This window comes from Hyperoodon ampullatus (assembly GCF_949752795.1).
Source record: "Hyperoodon ampullatus genome assembly, chromosome: 5".
In the NCBI taxonomy this organism is placed as follows: Eukaryota; Metazoa; Chordata; class Mammalia; order Artiodactyla; family Ziphiidae; genus Hyperoodon; species Hyperoodon ampullatus.
In genome coordinates, this window is record NC_136918.1 from 141,207,592 (window position 1) to 141,226,715 (window position 19,124).

General features: G+C 46.0%; 1 protein-coding gene across 2 annotated transcripts in view; it reads right to left on the minus strand.

Moving 5' to 3' along the window:
- Positions 1–19,124, minus strand: part of DSCAM (DS cell adhesion molecule) — a gene marked incomplete at both ends in the record, with an annotated part of 733,341 nt that overhangs the window by 51,924 nt on the left and 662,293 nt on the right. For both annotated transcript variants that reach the window (XM_079704973.1, XM_079704974.1), the window contains 6 exons: positions 1,626–1,916; positions 3,501–3,689; positions 6,537–6,635; positions 8,449–8,612; positions 9,911–10,028; positions 16,194–16,347. In XM_079704973.1, the coding sequence (XP_079561099.1) occupies positions 1,626–1,916; positions 3,501–3,689; positions 6,537–6,635; positions 8,449–8,612; positions 9,911–10,028; positions 16,194–16,347 (1,015 nt within the window). The remainder of the gene's footprint in view (positions 1–1,625; positions 1,917–3,500; positions 3,690–6,536; positions 6,636–8,448; positions 8,613–9,910; positions 10,029–16,193; positions 16,348–19,124) is intronic.

The window sequence follows — 19,124 nt, forward strand, 5'->3', positions numbered from 1 at the left end:
AGTGTTGAAGTCCTTTACTTTTTCAGATCAAAGAATGAAACCATGTTGGAGGAGAAAGCAAGTTGTCCACACTGCTCTGAGGTGGTTGGTGCTCTGTGACGGGATCTCTTGGAGTGAAGTCGCTTGTGATTGAGGCTAGAAGGTGGCCCACGAGGATCAGAGCTTTTGAGGAGAAGCCTCACTGTCCGGGAGCTGGACCAGGTGCCTCAGGAGCTGCGGGGCCCAGGCTGTTGTTACCAGCACCAGGACTCCCACCTTGGCACCTTCCTGCCTTCATCCCACCCAGGCCCTAAATGCTGCGGGCGAGCCTGGGCTCTGGCTGAGGAGGGATCTGTGGGGAGATGGCCTTGGTGGGAGACTCAGGGGTGGGTTTGCAGTGTGCCAGGGTGGGAGGAACAAGCCCTCGGCCGGCCAGGACAGTCCAGGAGAAAATGGCCAAGGGAGGAGCCACGTCTACAACACCTCTGGAGCATCCTTTGGTCGTGTCCGAGGGTCCTTGGGTTTACGTACACTCTTTTCTTAGAACAGGATAACCTGCACTCCAAGGAAGATCCTGCCAGAGTATTGATTAAGCGAGATCCCAAGTGCCCGTAAGCAGAGGAGTGAACACCCCTCAGCCTGTCCAGCGAAGAATAGAGTACTGGGGTGTTAGCTCTGGCGCAGACTTTTTGGGTAAGTCATCAGCACTGTGGTCTGGCCCAATTGGTGAACACTGGACTGGGTCTCTGAGGGAGCTAAGCCCGGAGCTCCAAACTATCTGATGAATGGAGGCCAGTTTTACCCTGTGATCACAGCACCTAATTCAACCACTGCCTTTTCCCGAGTGAAAATCACTGCAAGGCTGCAGAAATCAGCATCAGCTTGCTGCCAGTTAGGACTTTCTGAAGTTTCCTGACTGCAGAACGGTCAATGTCACGCCTCCCTTTAGCTTCACTGGGCTTGGCATTCGTTCAACCTCAATAAATGGCCCTTATACTAGTTGGAGCAAAAAAGAATAAAAATGTCTATCACTTATTTTCAGTCAACTAAACGTCACAAGATACCTCACCTGGTTTTCAGAAAACCCATGCCAATTGCATGCATGTGTGCCTATGTGTGTGTGTGTGTGTGCGTGTGTGTCTACTAACATCCCATGACCTTATTCTATTTCCATCAGTGCCTCTATTTCTGCTCAGAGACTAACATAAGCTCCTTTACTGATGGAAGACTGTTTTTGCACATGCAGTTGAAGGGCTAAATGAGAGCAAACAAGAAAGCTGTTATGTGGATTGGGATGGGGTGGGAGGAGGGGAGGGAGACAACAAAAGCACTGTTAGCTCACAGTCGTGACCAAGCACGCAACCACGTGGCATAGAAGCCTTCAGCCCCAGAAGTCACTCCTGCCCCGAGACTCCCTAACGAGCTGCCTGCGGGCCCTCCGTCCCTCCTTCCTGGAACACGGCCAAGGTCACGTGGGTACCTGGTCTAGGGAGCCCGTGTGGGAGCAGACTGAAAGGCCCCAAAGCCTAAGGGGATCGGCGGGGCACGAGCCCCACCGTGCCGAGGACGGATGTCAAATGGGGGAGGGGCAGCGAGCACGTGTGCACATCCCGAGATGCACAAGGGAGGCCAGCCGGCCAGCTTACTGCCGTCGTAGTTGAGCGTGGCGAAGTTGGCCTGCTTCTCGGCACAGCCAGCGCTGTTGCACACCCTCATCTGCAGCTCATACCACGTGGCCTCCTGCAGGTCGTACAGGATGTACGACTTGGAGAGAGAGGTCCGCTGAGCCGTGGTCCAGACCGTGGTCCCGAAGGGTCTGTACTCGAGTGTGAAGGAGGTGATGGGGCAGCCGCCGTCATTCCAGCCGATGAGGTTCAGCCTCACGCGCGTGGTGTTGATGCTGGCAAAGAGCTCCTGCTCCTTCGAGAACTGGGGCTCTGCGGGAGAGGGCACAGGGGCGTCAGCCCACGGGGTACACGAGTGAAGGCCATCAGGGTCGTCCCACGTTTCCCTTGGGCTGCTTTCCCCACAGGCGAGGGGCTCAGTCCAAGTCTGGGTCACAGGCCGCTTGTCCACTATTTATAGGGATCTTATGGACCAATGTTCCCCAGGTGCGAAAGGGAACACTGGGTGGGTGGAGGTCGTTTTTGTGAATCTTAGTGTTAGTTCCCTGAAGAACAAAGCTATTCTCATGTACGCGCTTCCTTGAGTGTTTTTTTTTTTTTTTAAGTTGAGAATTATGTTTTATTTGGTAGACAAAACTGAGAACTTAAGCCCAGGATGCAGCCTCCAGGGTAGCTCTGAGGGACTGATCCTCCTTGAGTGGTTTTGAAGGAACCACTGTGATGTGCTGGGCTGACCCGTGTCCATTCGGGGACCTGACTCAAGAGAAGTCAGACTTGGATTTGGGAAGTACCCACAGGCATCCTTGCTATCCAAGCGGCTCACACTGGAGCCCAGGGACCCAGTGGGTATATTTCTGCATAAATCAACCCCTCATCATCTGAACCCCGGTACACGTTATCCAAAACTCAGGTGCCACATCCAAATAACGCCTTCACTTTCGAATCTCTCACTCTCCTGCCATCCCGTCCACGCCACTGGATGAGAGTCAGCAGTGAGGAAACATACAAAGACCCTCTCTCCACCCCCTCATGTGCACTCGCGTGCAGCCATATCCCTCCCTCCTGCTGGTGTTTCTGAGCTGCAAATTTCACCCCTCAACATCGCTGCCCTGGGGTTCGCCTCCCTGAAGGGCCATTTTCAGAGGATAAACCGACTCACACTCAAGGTTAACAGTCTACCCTGGTGACTTCTCACCTGGAAAGTGGGGCCTGTGAGGCGATGTGACAGTTATAGGTGGAAGGGGGTGAGGTGACTAAGGGAGAAGGTCACCCCAGAAGAAGGTGAGAGGGCAAAGAGCACATTTCACGGCTACTCGGCCTGGGAACTTTCTGTTGGCACCAAAGCCCTTGATTTTCAAATGACACTCTTCATTTTTAAAAATATATTTATTTATTTTTATTGAATATAGTTGATGTACAATGTTGTGTTAGTTTCAGGTGTACAGCAAAGTGATTCAGTTATACATATATCTATCTATTATTTTTCAGATTCTTTTCCCTTATAGGGTATTACAAAATATTGAGTAGAGTTCCCTGTGCTATACAGTAGGTCCTTGTTGATTATCTATTTTAGGTATAGTAGTGTGTATCTGTTCATCCCAAATTCTTAATTTATTCCTCCTCCTCACCTTTGCCCTTTGGTAACCATAAGTCTGTTTTCTATATCTGTGGACACTCTTCCTTTAAACTGCAAATGAAATAATGAAAAGAGAGAACCAGAATATTCTGTATGGACTGGCCATCTCTTTCAATACCCTGTAACACTGCCAGACCCATCTGGGGAATAACAAAGTTCAAACTCACAAACATGTAAATGTATGATGCATCGTTTCTGATTCCAGTCTCCCCTGTGATTTGGAACAAAGGACATCTAGAAGCTAAAGAAGGCTTACATACCTTTTCCTAATGTTTTCGCTTCTATGATTTCACTTATGCGCCCGGGTCCCACTCCATTTTGTGCAGTAAGAGTGAACTTGTACCAAGTCCCACATTTCAGGTTTTCCAGGCGATAAGAACGTTCACTTGGGCTGATGGGAAAACTTCCCCACTGCTCACTGTTATCCTCAGAGTACTGCAATATGTAACCTTCAGAAAACAAGAAATATTCAGAAGAGCGTTATTTGCTTTCTATCAGAAGTTTGCACTCTGTATGGGATGCGTTCTCAGAATTTGCACATCTTTGGAAGGGAACATCTGAGCTCTTGCTGATTCCAGGAAACTGAACCCAGGCTGGGAGAAGTACTGTGATGACATATTGATTATGAGGTATTTAGGCCACGCCAGACGTTACTATGGTGGGATTGCTGGATAGCGAGATGAAGATAAAACCACTTTCTGCCCATTCCCTTTAAAAGGTGTAACTGGGCAGCAGGGAATGGATACTGAATCTCTAAATATCTGACCTTGTGAGTACATGGGCCGAATGCCTGGGGATGGGCATGGTCTGAAGCTGGGTTCTTTTTAAGAGAACCAAAGCTCTGGAAAAGGGGTAAGTTATCAGCAGGGGTAGGAATCTCCTCAGCCACGCCCTCCCAGTCCACAATGACTGTGCCAGGCATTGTCCACAGCCCGTTACTCACATCACCTCGCATAACCCTGTGGATTAGTAATTATGATCTCTGCAGTGCTGACGAAGAGACTGAGGTCCGGAGAGGTTAGGTGACCACTCTAGGGTCTTATAAGCAAGATTCAAATCCTACCGCCAGAATCTGAAGCCTGCACTCCTGTGATCACGGAGACATCCCTCCCTGTTACGCCTTCATCCCTGTCAGCCCAGCTGCCTTCCTGGGGCAAATGTTTCCTGTCTGCTCAGTCCTTGTCTCTAAATGTTCACATTCAGGCAGCCCAGGACTGGCCGGCCTGATGCATGGTGTCTTTACACCAGCACACTGGTATCCTCCCTCCTGCCCACGGAATTCCATTTTTGACACCAGCGACGAAAGCCCATCTCACCCCCACGCTACAGAGCCTTGGAACCCCCAGCTGGTAGCAGTCAGTGTTTTCCATGAGCCTCTCATGAGATCACCCATCTCTGATGCCCTCCTTCTGCAGCCACAGTCACTATCATCCCACTACCTTCCTCCTTCCCTCCCCTCTGGCCCCTGCAGCCTTGGGGTCCCTCCTCCCTCCTCAGACTCATTTTCCCTTCTGTGTTCCTGATCTGCAGTCCTGACAGCTCTCTCAGTGCCTGATATGTGAGTGATGCATCTGGGTCAGCTCCCACCGTCCTATCCTGACTTCGCCACCTCCCTGGTGCCCTACGCATCTGGGGGATTGTGCTTTCCTTCTCATTTCCTTCATCTAAACCACTTCTAGGAAGCTGTTCTAACTCTTGGAGATGGGAACCCCCATGTCAATGGCTTTGGCCAGCCCTGTGCTTCAAGGACCCCTGGTCGCCTTTGCCTGGAAACCTTCATTACTAAAGTTGGCTTCAACCCTAAGACCTTCTGCTCTGACACCCTTCCTGTACTGCCTCTCCCATGATCTCATACTTACAGAACCAAGACTTCCTTTCATCTGAGCCTGGAGTCCTAGGGTCCCTTGAACTCTTACCTCGGTGGCCCATTTTTTTTTCATAAATTGCTTCTCCACCTAGCCTAGAACCTCTGATAGACTGTTTCAATCAGGAGCCTGGTTTCACTCACTCTTGTGACTTCTGACTGCACTTACCCTGCCAGTCACCAGCTTTGGTGACCCGTGATCCACTTTTCTGCTCCACTGTCCAAGATCACTCGAGCAACTCATTAAACCGTGATAAATGTGACCACTACGCTTTGTGCTATTTCTCTGCAGCTGGGGCCTTGCTCACGCTTAGCAATGGCTTTGTTTCTCGATTAATGACTCCCTGTGCATTTCCCACGGCAGCTGTTACAAATCTTTCCCACGCTCCTGAAGCCCACAAACACATCCTCACCCCTAATCATCCAACTATTCAAAACAAATAATCTCACCTTTCTCTTCGCTATAAAAAGAAAGATCCTCCCCTTTGCCCAGTGGAGTGCTAATCAATGTTTAACAACTGGTTCTTGGGGAAAAAAAAAAAGCCCTGATGGGTAGCATTTCTGATTTCTGTGGTATGTAAATATCCCCAGCCGGGCCGTGGTCACTGAGGGCAAAGTTGAGAAGAGAGGTGGCCATGTGCTTTCATGGGCTGGAGAGAGACGGCTCCAGACACCACTGGCCTCACCCTAGGATGCCCCTGTATTTCCTGTCATCTGCTCACCTTCCTCCTCTCTCAGAAGGATGTCCTCTGCCGGCAGAGCTCTATCCGTCATCCTTTTCCACCTGCTCTACGACCCCTTTTGTCCCTTGTCTCCTTAATCCCCTGCCACCTCAGTCTCCTCTGGGTTCTCGCCCTCCCCTTGGTCTACAACTTGCTCAGAATGTTCTCCCAATGCCACTTAGGCTGGGATCATCACGCTAACTCATTCCTTCAGCAGAAACTCCCTTAATTCTTTTCTACTCTGTGCTAATTGCAAAAGCTTTGTGCAAGTAGACCGCTTCCCATCTTTCAGTACTTTCTAAGTCAGAACAGTCACTGTGGTTACTTAACTGAAGCACTGAGTACCTGAATGGATGGTACAGCATTGACAACATGGGGAAGAAGCACAATGCAGCATCTTGGGGGAAGAGATGACCACATTTGTTTTTTCTTTCTTTTTTTTTTTTTTGCATGTGTTAATATTTCACTCAGATTGCATGCATGATACTCATTTTGTGAATGGGAATCCTTGGATGAATGGGTGAGATTCAACAAATACCATAAAAATAGATGTGTGGTTTTTTGCATAGGTAATGGAAGAATTAATTATATGATGAGTTTGGGGGAGAAAGAAACTAACACATAATGGTTACTTGATAAATATGTGTCACTTATCTGCCCGTGGATGATGACAATGAATCAACTGTTGTGGGCCACCTATCTCTCATTACCTCTGATAGAACTGCCCCCGTTGTCCCCAGGAAGCCATGAAAGGGTGATGGAGGAAGAGGTGGTTTTGGAAACTGTAAGCCGAGGCTGATCTGGTGGAACTAGGGAGGAAACAGTTTTTAGAAAACAAGAATTAGTTGTTCACATCTTCAGTCTTCTGTAACAGTCATTTACCAAATGATTTTTTAACAGCCATTTATTAAATAAGTGTTTCAGATTGACAAAATATGCAATTCACTTCTGTCAAAATGTCTATTTAGTTGAAATCCTGGGCTAAAGAGATAGAACAGAATGATTCCATTATTTAAAGAAAATTCAACCACATTTCTACTTGGATTTCTTTCCTCATTCCCTCACCGATTCCTTACATTTCTGAGTTGCTCACCACTAATCGAAATCTTCTGTGAACTTACTAAGGATCCATGCATTATTTTACTCTAAATTTCAGCCATGGTTCAAGTGAGAAAGATAAATGGCACCCACTTAGCTTTTCAGTTCTCAGTGATATGAAAGGGGGAGAGGAAGCCTGGCTAGTGGGAAAAAATGCAAAAATGTCCACTATTTCACGTACTCCCCTGCTCAAGAGGCAACACACACACACACACACACACACTCAGCTCTGAACTCAAAGGTGTGCCATTGAGTGGCAGCACAAGAACTTGAATAGTCATACAAGGTTTGAAGAATACATACTTCTAATCAATGGACCTCAGTAATATTTTGGATTAGCTCTGCAGACAGCAATACTGAAGAAATTTAGAAAGGTTATCCAAATTATATAGAAACCTTCTCATAAAATGTCCTTCTCTTTTCCTCCAAGAGAAGCCTGATATATTAACTCAAAGCCATGAAAAATGGATTCATCTCTTGAGTCATCATATAGTGTCTATCTCCAAAAATGCCCTGAAATCTCCTGACTTCAAGTTACTTGAAATTCCAGATCAATTTTGCATTATTTAAAAAAATATATAGCTCTTTCCCTTCCCTCCCCTCCCATTGAGGACAACATTGGTTTTATTTTTTACTTGCTGTGATTTATTAATGTGATAGCACTTAAATCCGGAGACTTTACACTTTGATTTTTTCTACTAATAAAATATCATTGTGCATCTAAATTTGAACCCAGTCAGTGGCCATCTGGGATTTTACACATGATTTTGATTTGACAATCTTAAGTTTGTCATGTACTTTTGGTGTATGATGTCAATAATAATTACATACACTGTATTAAATACACAATTAAACATTAATGCCCTACAGAGTTTTAGTTAGTGTCCTTTTAGTATACATTACATATGACAATTCAGCTAATTAGCATTCATAAAACACCTCAATTCAGACTTTTTTCTTGCTGGTGTTTTCTGGGTTACACTTGTACACGTGTGAAGTAAATCCTGCAATTAGTGGACATCATTAAGAAGGGCTTTTTCAGGGCTTCCCTGGTGGCACAGTGGTTTAGAGTCCGCCTGCCGATGCAGGGGAAACAGATTTGTGCCCCGGTCCGGGAAGATCCCACAGGCCGCAGAGTGGCTGGGCCCGTGAGCCATGGCCGCTGAGCCTGCGTGTCCGGAGCCTGTGCTCCACAACGGGAGAGGCCACAGCAGTGAGAGGCCCGCGTACCGCAAAAAAAAAAAAGAAAAAAAAAAAAGGGCTTTTTCAGCAATGCACACCTAAAGACAAATGAGACTAGGTTCCCTATGTGAAAAAATGTAAACAGTGTTATCTCTCAGGTTATGAATGCTTTTTATTTACTTTGATTTGTTTAATTATATTCTCCAAAATGAACATCCACGTTTTTGTAATATGAAAGTAGCAATTAGCTCTTTATAAAGACTGATTTTTAAATTTGTTCACTCTTTGCACACAGGCATACATACAAAAAGGAGCATCAGAAAGAGTCCCAAAACATGGTACCTTGTACTTGTAAATTTAGAATAATTTCATCCGATCCCCAGTTGTTATTGGCGATGCAACTGTAATAGCCAGAATCTTCCGCCTTCACTGTCCGGATGACGAAGCTGCCGTTGCTGAAGACGCTTCTCCGCCCATCAACCGTTACGAGGCTGGGTGTCCCGTTACTACCTCACGGGAAGAAAAAGGCGCAGATTAAAGAAATTACAATCCAAGTTAGCTGAGGTTGGGGAAAAGCATAAACACTCTTTCTGAAGCAAACAACTCATCTGGAAGGTTATATTAAGTAAGAACTAAACGATGATTATATGACAGAAATAGTCACATAGCTGAGTTTTGTCCTTTGTAAAAAGTGCTGTGTTGAAGCGAGGTCCGTGTGAAGTCCTGGCTTCTGGCTGCATAGGTCAATGCTTGTCGCATCCCAATGGGAATTGCTTCTGTGGGCAGACGTGTCATTTTGACCAGAGCAGACAGGGACAACTAAATTTTGGGGTCGCTTGTAGATTCACTTAAAGTTACAGTTGTTAATGATTTTGACATAAGAAATGAACTGTGATATGCCAAGATGGTGATGAGCTGACTCTAGCATAAAGAGAGTTCCCTTGGCGACATCTTGGCTTCGGCCATGGTGACAACTGTCCAGTCATCTGTGGTCATCCCCACATCCGGTGGAATACCACTGGACCTCGGGAGCTTACTTATTTCCTTCATATTAACTGACTTAAAAGAGATGAGAAAGTGGTCACTGGGCCAAGACCAACATTTCAATAGTTTGTGTCTTTTAAGCATCTTTGTTTGAAAATAGGAACTCTTCCAAATCCATTTTATACCAAATCTCTAGGCTCATCAGTGAATTCCCAGCCCTTTATTTATATCTTAATTTCTGCCTCTGAATAGAGGTAAGTTACTTTAAAAAGTTACACGAACAAAATCCATCTCACTCATTTCCTCCCTTCCATTTCATCTGCTGTTGTTGTAATAATTCCTACTGAGCACGGAAAACCAGATTTTATATTAGCTAAGTCTTAATGCATTCCATTTCTTTAAGTTATTTCTCAGAGCATTTGAGTTAGTGTTAGTTGGTCCATTATCATGGAAGGAGAAGAGATAAGTGCTAATTCTCCAGTCATTTTGGGTACGTTCATCTCAGATATACAGGAGGTTTTCATGATAAGGTACAGGAAACTTCCACGGAGATTACTGGGCTGGCTAGACTATTTTCCTCGGAAGCATTCTCTTATGAACGTAAAGCTCGGAAATTTTAGAGAATTGACAAGATAGATGAGATCCTTTTAGTGTTAAAGCTGAGATTCTTCCACCACCACCCTCAACCAACTTCCTCTCTATCGCAGAAGAGTGGGTAGTTTTTCTGGAGCTTTCAAGAGTGTAAATATACAAAATTAGACCACCAGACTCAGCACGGTGTGTCTGATGTACTGAGGGCATACATTGGGTTACTGGTTACCTGTCTTTCATCCACTTTACCGCAGGAGAAGGGTCCCCAACAGCTTTACAAGGCAAGGCGATGTCTTTCATCCATGGAGTAGTCACCGTGCCACTGAAGGTCAGGATTCGTGCGGGAGCTGAACCACCAAACAGAGCAGAAGCCCAGTAACTATACAGAGTCATCTACACAGAGGCCAAGGTGACCCTCCCCAACCCAGCAACACCCCAGAAAGGAGAGTGTGTCTCTGCCAATCAATGTCACACCTGTCAACACTATTCTTGGTATCAGAGTGCATCTAAGGGATGTTCATTGTATGAACATACAAACTGCCGAAAGCCCCTACTGTAGCGTTTTATCCCCTTGTATTGACTAAACCACAAGGACCCCAAATTAAATACTTGGGGCTTCATAAGCCCAGCAGCTCCAAGATGTGCTTTCTATGAGCCCAGTTATTTTTCAAAGCACTTATTAAGCAATTTCTCTCAACACCCAAAACTGCACATTAAAACATACTTGTAATATCTCAGAGAAAAGACAAAACAAAACATAAAGTCCCAAGACGGGGAGAAGTAAAACTGTAACAACTTCTATTTATCAATTTTGTGGTACTTTCCTGACTTTATTATATCAGCTTGATCTTCAGCACAAACATTAGCAAAATAAACATTTCCGGACTGGCCTCTCTAGAAGAACCACTGTTTGCTTGGGCAGTGATTCAGATGCTGGAACAGGGGCATCTCCTGGGGACATGGGCCCTGGTACAATCCCAAAGTGGCTGCAGGGCCCAGGAAGTGGAGAGGAAAAAGCCCAGGGCAGCCCCATGTCAGTAGGGGCCTCCTTGGAGACCAGAGGGGCCCTGTACTGACAGGCTCCTAGCGCCACTTTCTTGGGTGAGACACAGAAGCTGACAGAGACACCAAGATACGAGTCCTCCAGAGGTTGAATGATCTGCCCGGCCTTTGCCTTTCACTGGGACACTGCTTTCTGGGCCACTCTCTAGAAGCTCAGCCCATCTGGATGCACAGACAAGGAGCCCAGCGGTGGAAGGCAGCTCCAATCTCATGATGGACCCATAAAGATGGGACCAGTGTTGGCACCCCTGCACCATTTTGGGCTTGAGGGTTGAGATTGGCCAGCAGATGTGGGGCTCAGACTTCTCAGGAGAGTGCTGGAATGCCAGGAAAGGTGGAGTTCCCAGAGCCAACTCATGAGAAGTCATCCTGGTCTAGAGCACAAAGCTTTCATCACTGAGGTCTGCCAGACAACTCTGACTTTTGTTGTTCTAAGCATTGGAGGCAAGAGCAGAGAGAGAGGAAGTGCCAGCGGGCTCAGAAGCTGGGCCTATTTTGTGCAGCAAGTATTATAGCAAAAGCCACCCATGTGTCTGAAGCAACGTTCCCTGCCTGCAGGAGAAACTGCAGCTCTTCCTCCTTAGAGAAGGGTCTTCAGAGGTGGCTCACGGATGGCACCCTTCACCGGGAAATAGAGTATTCCAGGGCACAGCCCGCTTTATCACTTACTGACTTTTCTGATTTTCTATCACGGTAACAAAAATATCCTGGGCAGGTAGCATCGGATTTCTGACATTGGAAGTTTGGCATTTTCCCTTTCAAACCCTTCAGACCATCCTTTTATGATGAGGAATATCCTTGCAACAAAATGGGGGTGATTAGGGAAACCCAGCTAGAGTTGGGGGGCTTTCAAGCTTTCTAACAGCCCCTCCCCCTGCAAGAAATACATTTTACATTGAATCCCAGAAGCTGCACACATAATGTGTGTGTAAATGAAAACACATGTACGTAGAAAAGTTCTACACAGTCGTGCTTACTGTGTATGATGCATTCTGATATTTTCTACTCTCTTTTCAAGCCTAGCTAGTCTAGCCCATTTGACTCTATTCCATTTTAGTTCTTTAATATGCTGGCTGCAATGCCTAAAATTAATTCCAGGACTTATGAGTGGGTTTCCACTAGGCTTTTGAAAAACACTGGCTAAAACCACTTCATCTTCAAGCCCAGCACACCCGGTTTCTAGAATTAATGTCCATTTGTGGAAGCTGGAATTTACAGGATCCTACTCCGAAATTCTAAGACTAAGCAAACTGGAGTGGGCAAGAGAATTACCTAGAATCTTTGCTAAAAATGCAGGTTCCTACTCTGGCTCTGTGATTCAGCAGATCTTGGATGGGCTCTGGGGGTCTGTCTTTGAACAAGCACCTCAGGTGATTCTGATGAAAAACCGTAGCCCACTAGCAACCTGGACACCCCTCCCAGCTCCTGTGCTGCTCCAGCCACGGGCCATGTGCTCTGGGTCTGCCCGCCATGCCCCACCCCCGGCCCTGGGCTCCTTCCCAGGATGCCGTTCCTCCAATACTGGGTGCGTGGTTTCATTCTGCGGCTCCCTCCCCCAAAGCAGCAGCCCTCTTCCTGAACTTTACCCTGGATTTTTGGACCCCCCAGATTTGCCACGGCTGCCAGCCTGCCTTGATCTTCCAACAACTGCAAAACAAGCTGCACCAGCTTCCTCAGCCTGTGGTTGGCCCCGTCTGTCCAGCTTGGACCTTTCAGCCATTATGGTTTATGGTTTGCCAGGGTCTGGGGCTCCTGGGTGGTGCCTGCCAGCCAGACGTCTGCTCCACGCCGGAGGTGTTCCCTAGCTCAGCTCCTTTCTGGAAAACCCATGGAGATCAACCCTAACTCTGGGTGAACTCTATTTAAGCATGAGACGCTGAACATTTCTGGAGAAATCCACGTACCCGGGAACCTGGGAACCGCCGTAGATTTACAGTCACCAACCTCACCTGGCCTCTCAGCTCTCCCTGTCAGTGTCGGTTTCGTTAGTAAGTTTCCTCCCGCTTCTCTGCAATGATGACTTGCTGTTGTCCCTTCTTTTCTCAAACTTCTGGTCCTTCCTTCACAGCCCCCAACTGCCTGATACTTGATACAGAAACTGGAAGACCCCAGCCGGGAGCTTCGCATTTCCTGCCACTGAACCTCTAAACCCCCTTGTGTTTCCTTCTCCAAACCTCATCCTGCGGCCGTCGGCTCCTTATCTTGTATTACCCACCCCTCCCTGTCCACGGAGTCTTCCCATGGCCACACGGTGTGCTCTGCAGCTGACACGGTAAACCTCAGAAACCAGAGCCTTGCCTGGCGTGAGACCCTGCCCTCGCTCCAGCTTCTCTTTCTTGTCACTTCTTCCTGGCGATGTACGTTTAGAGAATGTTCTGCTCAGTCCCTCTGCTTCCCCACCTCCCATTCACTTTCTCCCATCACCCAGTCCTCGCTTGCCACCGCAGCTGCTCTCTGGAAGGTCCCTGAGGTCCCCTGCATGGCCAAACCCAAGGGCACTGCCAGTCTTGCTTCCCTTGGTCTCCCGGCAGCAGCATCTCCGCCGAATTCCCAATGTTGCCTTCCTGGTCCTGCCCCTGCCTGTCTGGCCTGACACCCTTTTCTTTGCCAGCTCCCGGGCCTCCCCCTCCCCAGTGCAAGCTGACACGTGCTTCCAGCTACCCCTGGACCTGACTCTCCGCCTCCCTCTGTGGTCCAGGTGGGCTCTCCCAAGCCCAGGTGTGAGGGGTGCCTGGGTGCCAACCCCGCTCCTTCTCTGCCTCCTGCCAGATGTCTCTGAAGAGTCAGGACTTTCCCCAATGGCACAGAATCTCCAAGTGGATGGCTCTCAGTCACATCAGACTGAATGTGTCCAAAATGTCCCCATATCCTCTCACCCGCCTCACAAACCCCTTCCTCCATGGTCATCCTCTCCAGTACATGACACCACCACCTACAACAACACGCGCTAGATTTGCTTGTTTGTTCTTGCTCTCCTCCTGTCCCCCGCATATCGTCCACTGAGTCCCATCACTTCTACACCCAGGACACACCTTTCAGGCCCCTCTGCTACCACGCTAGCCCAGGTCACACTGCCTGGCTGCTCGGGCTCCTGTCTGGCCTCTTGTGTTTCCCGCCTTTACCTCCCTGTGATCCACTCAGGATATAGACATCAGCATGGTCTTCAAACACACCTGCCATTAGGTGTCACGAGTACACCTACTGATGTAAGATGTCAATGATGGAGAAACCTGACATGAAGTGCACAACTCTATTTACTAGCATCACAATTTCTCCATAATCCTAAAGCTGTTCTAAGAAGGAATCTTAATACACATGCACACACAAAGATAGGATCATGTCCCTCCTCTGGTTAAGACTCCACAGTGTCTTTCCATTTTGCTTAGAGTAGAATCTGAAATTCTTAACACAGCCTTGAAGGCCCAGCCTGGCCAGGCCTTTGCCTTCCCCCGCGGCTCTTCTGACACCACTCCCCGCTCCCCAGACCCACAGGTCCAGCATCCAGACCTCCAACACACGTAACTCTTCCTAGGCTGGAGGCCTTCGAACATTGGGACGCATTTTCTTCCCTCGTCATGTAACTGCATTTACTCATCTTTGTGTGGCCAAGGCTCTAAGTGGGTTCCGTTCTCTAAAGCATTTATTGACATTTGCAATTATACGTGTATATTTGTGATGCTTTGTTTACTGTGTCCCCACCCAATTTGGAGCTCCACAAGGGCAGAGAGTAAACAAGTATGTTGTATATAATCCTTAGAAGAGGCTCCTGTGGGCTCACCACATCCTGTTTCCTTTTCATTCTGGACATTCAGCCTGGCTTCATCTCCAAGCTCTGCTTTGAAATTAGGTGCGACCCATGTTTCATTCTGTACAATGGAATATGGGTAAAAATGAAGTAAACACGTCCACATCTGGCCCGTGAAAACCTTCTTTATGAGACTCCATGCTCTCTTTCTCCATCTACATGGCTGGAAATAAAGGACCCAGGATCTCAAATCACAAGGTGGAAGAGGCCAGGATCCTGGAGTCACCATGTGGAATGAGCCACCCAGGAAAGCCACCCAGTCCAGAAACATTTGTTTGGTCTGGGTTATCAGGTTAAGCCACTGACACAAGATATTTTGCTATAGCAGTCAAGCTCCCTTGACAAAATCACCCCTGTATTGCTAGCATAATGCCTGACATACAGTAAGCACTCAAAATGATTTATTAAATAACCAAATGACACTTAATCTCCCCAGACAAGTCCTATTCCCATGGAAATAGCCACTTTCCAGTTGTTTCCCCTCTGAGTATGGCACATCCTCTACCGTAGCCAAGCCATTCCTGGCTGGGTCTGGAGATGTAACATTGAATGAACAAGAGTACAGAAGAGGTGAGGCTATCTCTAACCCTACATCTTATGTTGCAGTTCTTTTTTTTTAAATCCCACAGTCCTGATGCCCTTTGATAATCACTGTTTTCTAAATGTTAGAAAGTGTATGTTGGGGGTAGCTGGATATTATGATCAAAGAGTACAACAGACAGAAAAAATCCACCATTTATATTCCTTACCAACAATACGCTTATTTTCTATTTGAATTTATGGTCAAAGTGTGACACCACTCTCTTTTTCCTTCACTACTTTATCCTGCCTCTTTCTTAGCTGTCACATTACCAGCATGTTATCAAGAACTCTTAGAGGGAAAGTTGGAATCTTGGAATGTTTATTTTCTCTTTCAGGCACCTAGAAACCTTATGAGTAATACACTGCCAATGTGGCATATTCTCAAACCCGGGACAACTCCTGTTTGCCTGGAATTGTGAGGTAAATGCATTTATTCATGACAAGTGCTAACTTAGGGGGACTCTAACCACCACATGGTAGCAATTACCAGAAGTAGAATAATTCTGTGTCTATACGTGCTTTTTAGGGCCAGATTTAACATCTCAATGTGAAGATATTACATTCACTTTTAAGAACTTTTTCTTCCTAAAACAAACTTCCTTTTGTTACTTAAGGTCTTTGTAAACAGCATTCCATCAATAGAAGAAGAACTAATGATTTCCTTATATTCATAAGGTTCTAAATTCCATAGACCAAAAAATAGACATTTCTCTTTAAGAAGCACGAGACCTGATTTTGAAGATACTAGAACTTGTTTGGCAAGCTGTTATGCAGTGATTTTCACCTACCCAAAGGGGTGAATGGGGGCTCTTTTTCCTAATTTTCCCCAAGGCATTGGAAGTTGTAAAGCCACTCATCCTTAGGAGGATGCTTTCCTGATTTGCACAAAAGCCCAGTGCCAGCTAGCAACAAATCTATTTCTTGGGCTGAAATGTGATAACACATGGTCTTCTTGTTTACTTGATCTTTAGGGTATTTTAAGCTTTATTTCAGAGAGAATAGAGACTTAAAACCAGTCAAATAGTCATAGGCAATGAGGCCCTTACCATAATGGGTGGCATACCTTTAGCTACTGGCTCCACTGTGATGATTTCACTGCTGTTGCCTCTCCCGGCTGAGGTCACGGCCACCACCCAGATGCTGTACTGCCGATTCCGACTCAGGTTAGGAATTCTGTAGGAAAATGAGTCAGGAGAGGCTTCAAACTCGCTGATCACCTGTGAGAGGAGACATAAATGTTCCCACATTCAAGGAGGCCAATGGCACAAATGGATCTCCTAAAGGAATGCTTATTAACACATTATCTGTTATAAGAAAAAAAGCCACCTCTCATCCCTCTCTAAAAGGCTGGATCTGCAATATCTACATAGTCTGAATTTGTCTATGCAGCAGCTATGACAGCCACTAATGAGTAATTTAACCCTTTACATTGTGGGTCACGGCACGGCTGTTTTCCACTGGGATGGAATAACAAGAACCAGATGGACCCTTCTACCTGAGACAACCAAAGAACACACAAAATATAGGAAACAACTTCAAAGGCATTGCACATCAGGTAATGAAGGACAGTGATCATCTCCCTGAAATATGGGAAATAAATGAGGTGAGGCCAACAGTTGCAGGGTTGCTACATTTTTGCGAGAGTTGCCAGGCCATGGCACAGAGAAGGGAACCCAGGAAGAGTCCAGCAACCTCCCTGAGTCAAGGAGACAGAGCTGAGAGCCTGGAAGGGGGCTGGAGTCCACAAGACAGAGCACCGGGAAGACAGCTACATGGAGAATCTTAATAGGGGCCCACTTGGGTCTTCAGCTGAGCAGATGTGTGCATGAGGAGAAACTATCTGAGGTCAGGGAAAGAACCACCTGAAAGGATTGGAGGTCCCAGTGCTCAGCTTTCACGCAGGGCTGGGAATAGTGCCTGCCCCCAGCAGCCAGACTGGAAGCCCTCAAGATCCATGGAACCATTGGACAGAGTGCCTAAGGGTCTTACCTTGGTGGTGGGGAAGAATTAGTCCTAGACTGAACACCATACTGGTATTGCTTAGCAAATATTAAACACAAGATTCACAAAGATCAAATTGTCACTAAGGAACTGAACTGTATCTAAGAATAAAAGTCAAAAATTTTACAGGAATAAAAATATCCAGTACCCTGTGAGGTAAAAGTCACAATGTTTGGCATTCAATAAAAATTTTCTAGATATGAATAACCCAACTATCTAGCAACTTGTGAACAGATAAAATGTGTTGCATCCATACAATGGAGGATTATTCAACAATAGGAAAAATGAAGTACCAATACATGCTTAACTTGGATAGATCTTGAAAGCATTATACTAAGTGAAAGAAGCCAATCACAGGAAACTATACATTTATGAGTCCTTGTATGAAATGTCCAGAATAGGCAAATCCATAGAGACAGAAAGTAGATTAGTGGTTGCCAGGGGCAGGGTGGGAGAGCGGAAGAACGGGGATAGATTGTTATAGGGTATGGGACTTTCTGGGGGGGGATTATGAATGTTCTAAAATTAGATAATGATGGGGATTGTGCAACTCTCTGAATATTCTAAAAGCCACTGAATTGTGTACTCTAAAAGCATGAATTTCATGGTATGTGAATTATAACTCAAAAAAGCTATTATAATGGATGGACCTAGAGATTATCATACTAAGTGAAGTAAGTCAGAAAGAGAACGACAAATACCATATGATTGATATCACTTATATGTGGAATCTAAAATATGACACATATGAACTTATCTATGAAACAGAAACAGACTCACAGACATAGAGAACAGACTTGGTGGTTGCCAAGGGGGAGGGGGTGGGGGAGGGATGGATTGGGAGTTGGGGATGAGCAGATGCAAACTAGTATATATAGAATGGATAAGCAACAAGGGAACTATATTCAATATCCTGTGATAAACCATAATGGAAAAGAATATAAAATATATATATATATGTATAACTGAATCACTTTGCTGTACAGCAGAAATTAACACTTTTTTTAACATCTTTATTGGAGTATAATTGCTTTACATTGTTGTGTTAGTTCCTGTTGTATAACAAAATGAATCAGTATACATATATCCCCATATCCCTCCCCTCTTGCGTCTCCCTCCCACCCTCCCTGTCCCGCCCTCCCTGTCCCACTCCTCTAGGTGGACAAAAAGCACCGAGCTGATCTCCCTGTGCTATGTGGCTGCTTCCCACTAGCTATCTCTTTTACATTTGGTAGTGTATATATGTCCATGCCACTCTTCGTCCCAGCTTACCGTTCCCCCCCTCCCCATGTCCTCAAGTCCATTCTCTACGTCTGCGTCTTTATTCCTCCCTGCCCCTAGGTTCTTCAGAACCTTTTTTTTTAAGATTCCATATATATGTTAGCATATGGTATTTGTTTTTCTCTTTCTGACTTATTTCACTCTGTACTACCATATGACCCAGCAAACACAACACTTTAAATCAACTATACTTCAATAAAATAAAATTTTTAAAAGCTGCTATAAAAAATTCCAAGGATGATTATAACTTTTGTGACTTTCTGTTTGAATAATTAAAAAAAAAATCCCACAAGGACTCAGAGGCAAAAAAAAAAAAAAAAAAAAAAAGAAAGAAAAATTCCAGAAATGCAAAGAAACAAATAAGAAAAAAGGACTCGTAAAGAAAATAAAATTTAATCAAAATTAAATCAAAATTGACCCATAGGGCTTCCCTGGTGGTGCAGTGGTTGAGAGTCCGCCTGCCGATGTAGGGGACATGGGTTCATGCCCCGGTCCGGGAAGATCCCACATGCCGCAGAGCGGCTGGGCTCGTGAGCCATGGCCACTGAGCCTGCGCGTCCGGACCCTGTGCTCCGCAACGGGAGAGGTCACAACAGTGAGAGGCCCGCATACCGAAAAAAAAAAAAAAGAGTGCAGAGTCCTTAGTTAAAACTCAATCACTATCCTGTCTATAAGCTACAATTGGCCCTTATTTATTTAGTTTTTACCTGAA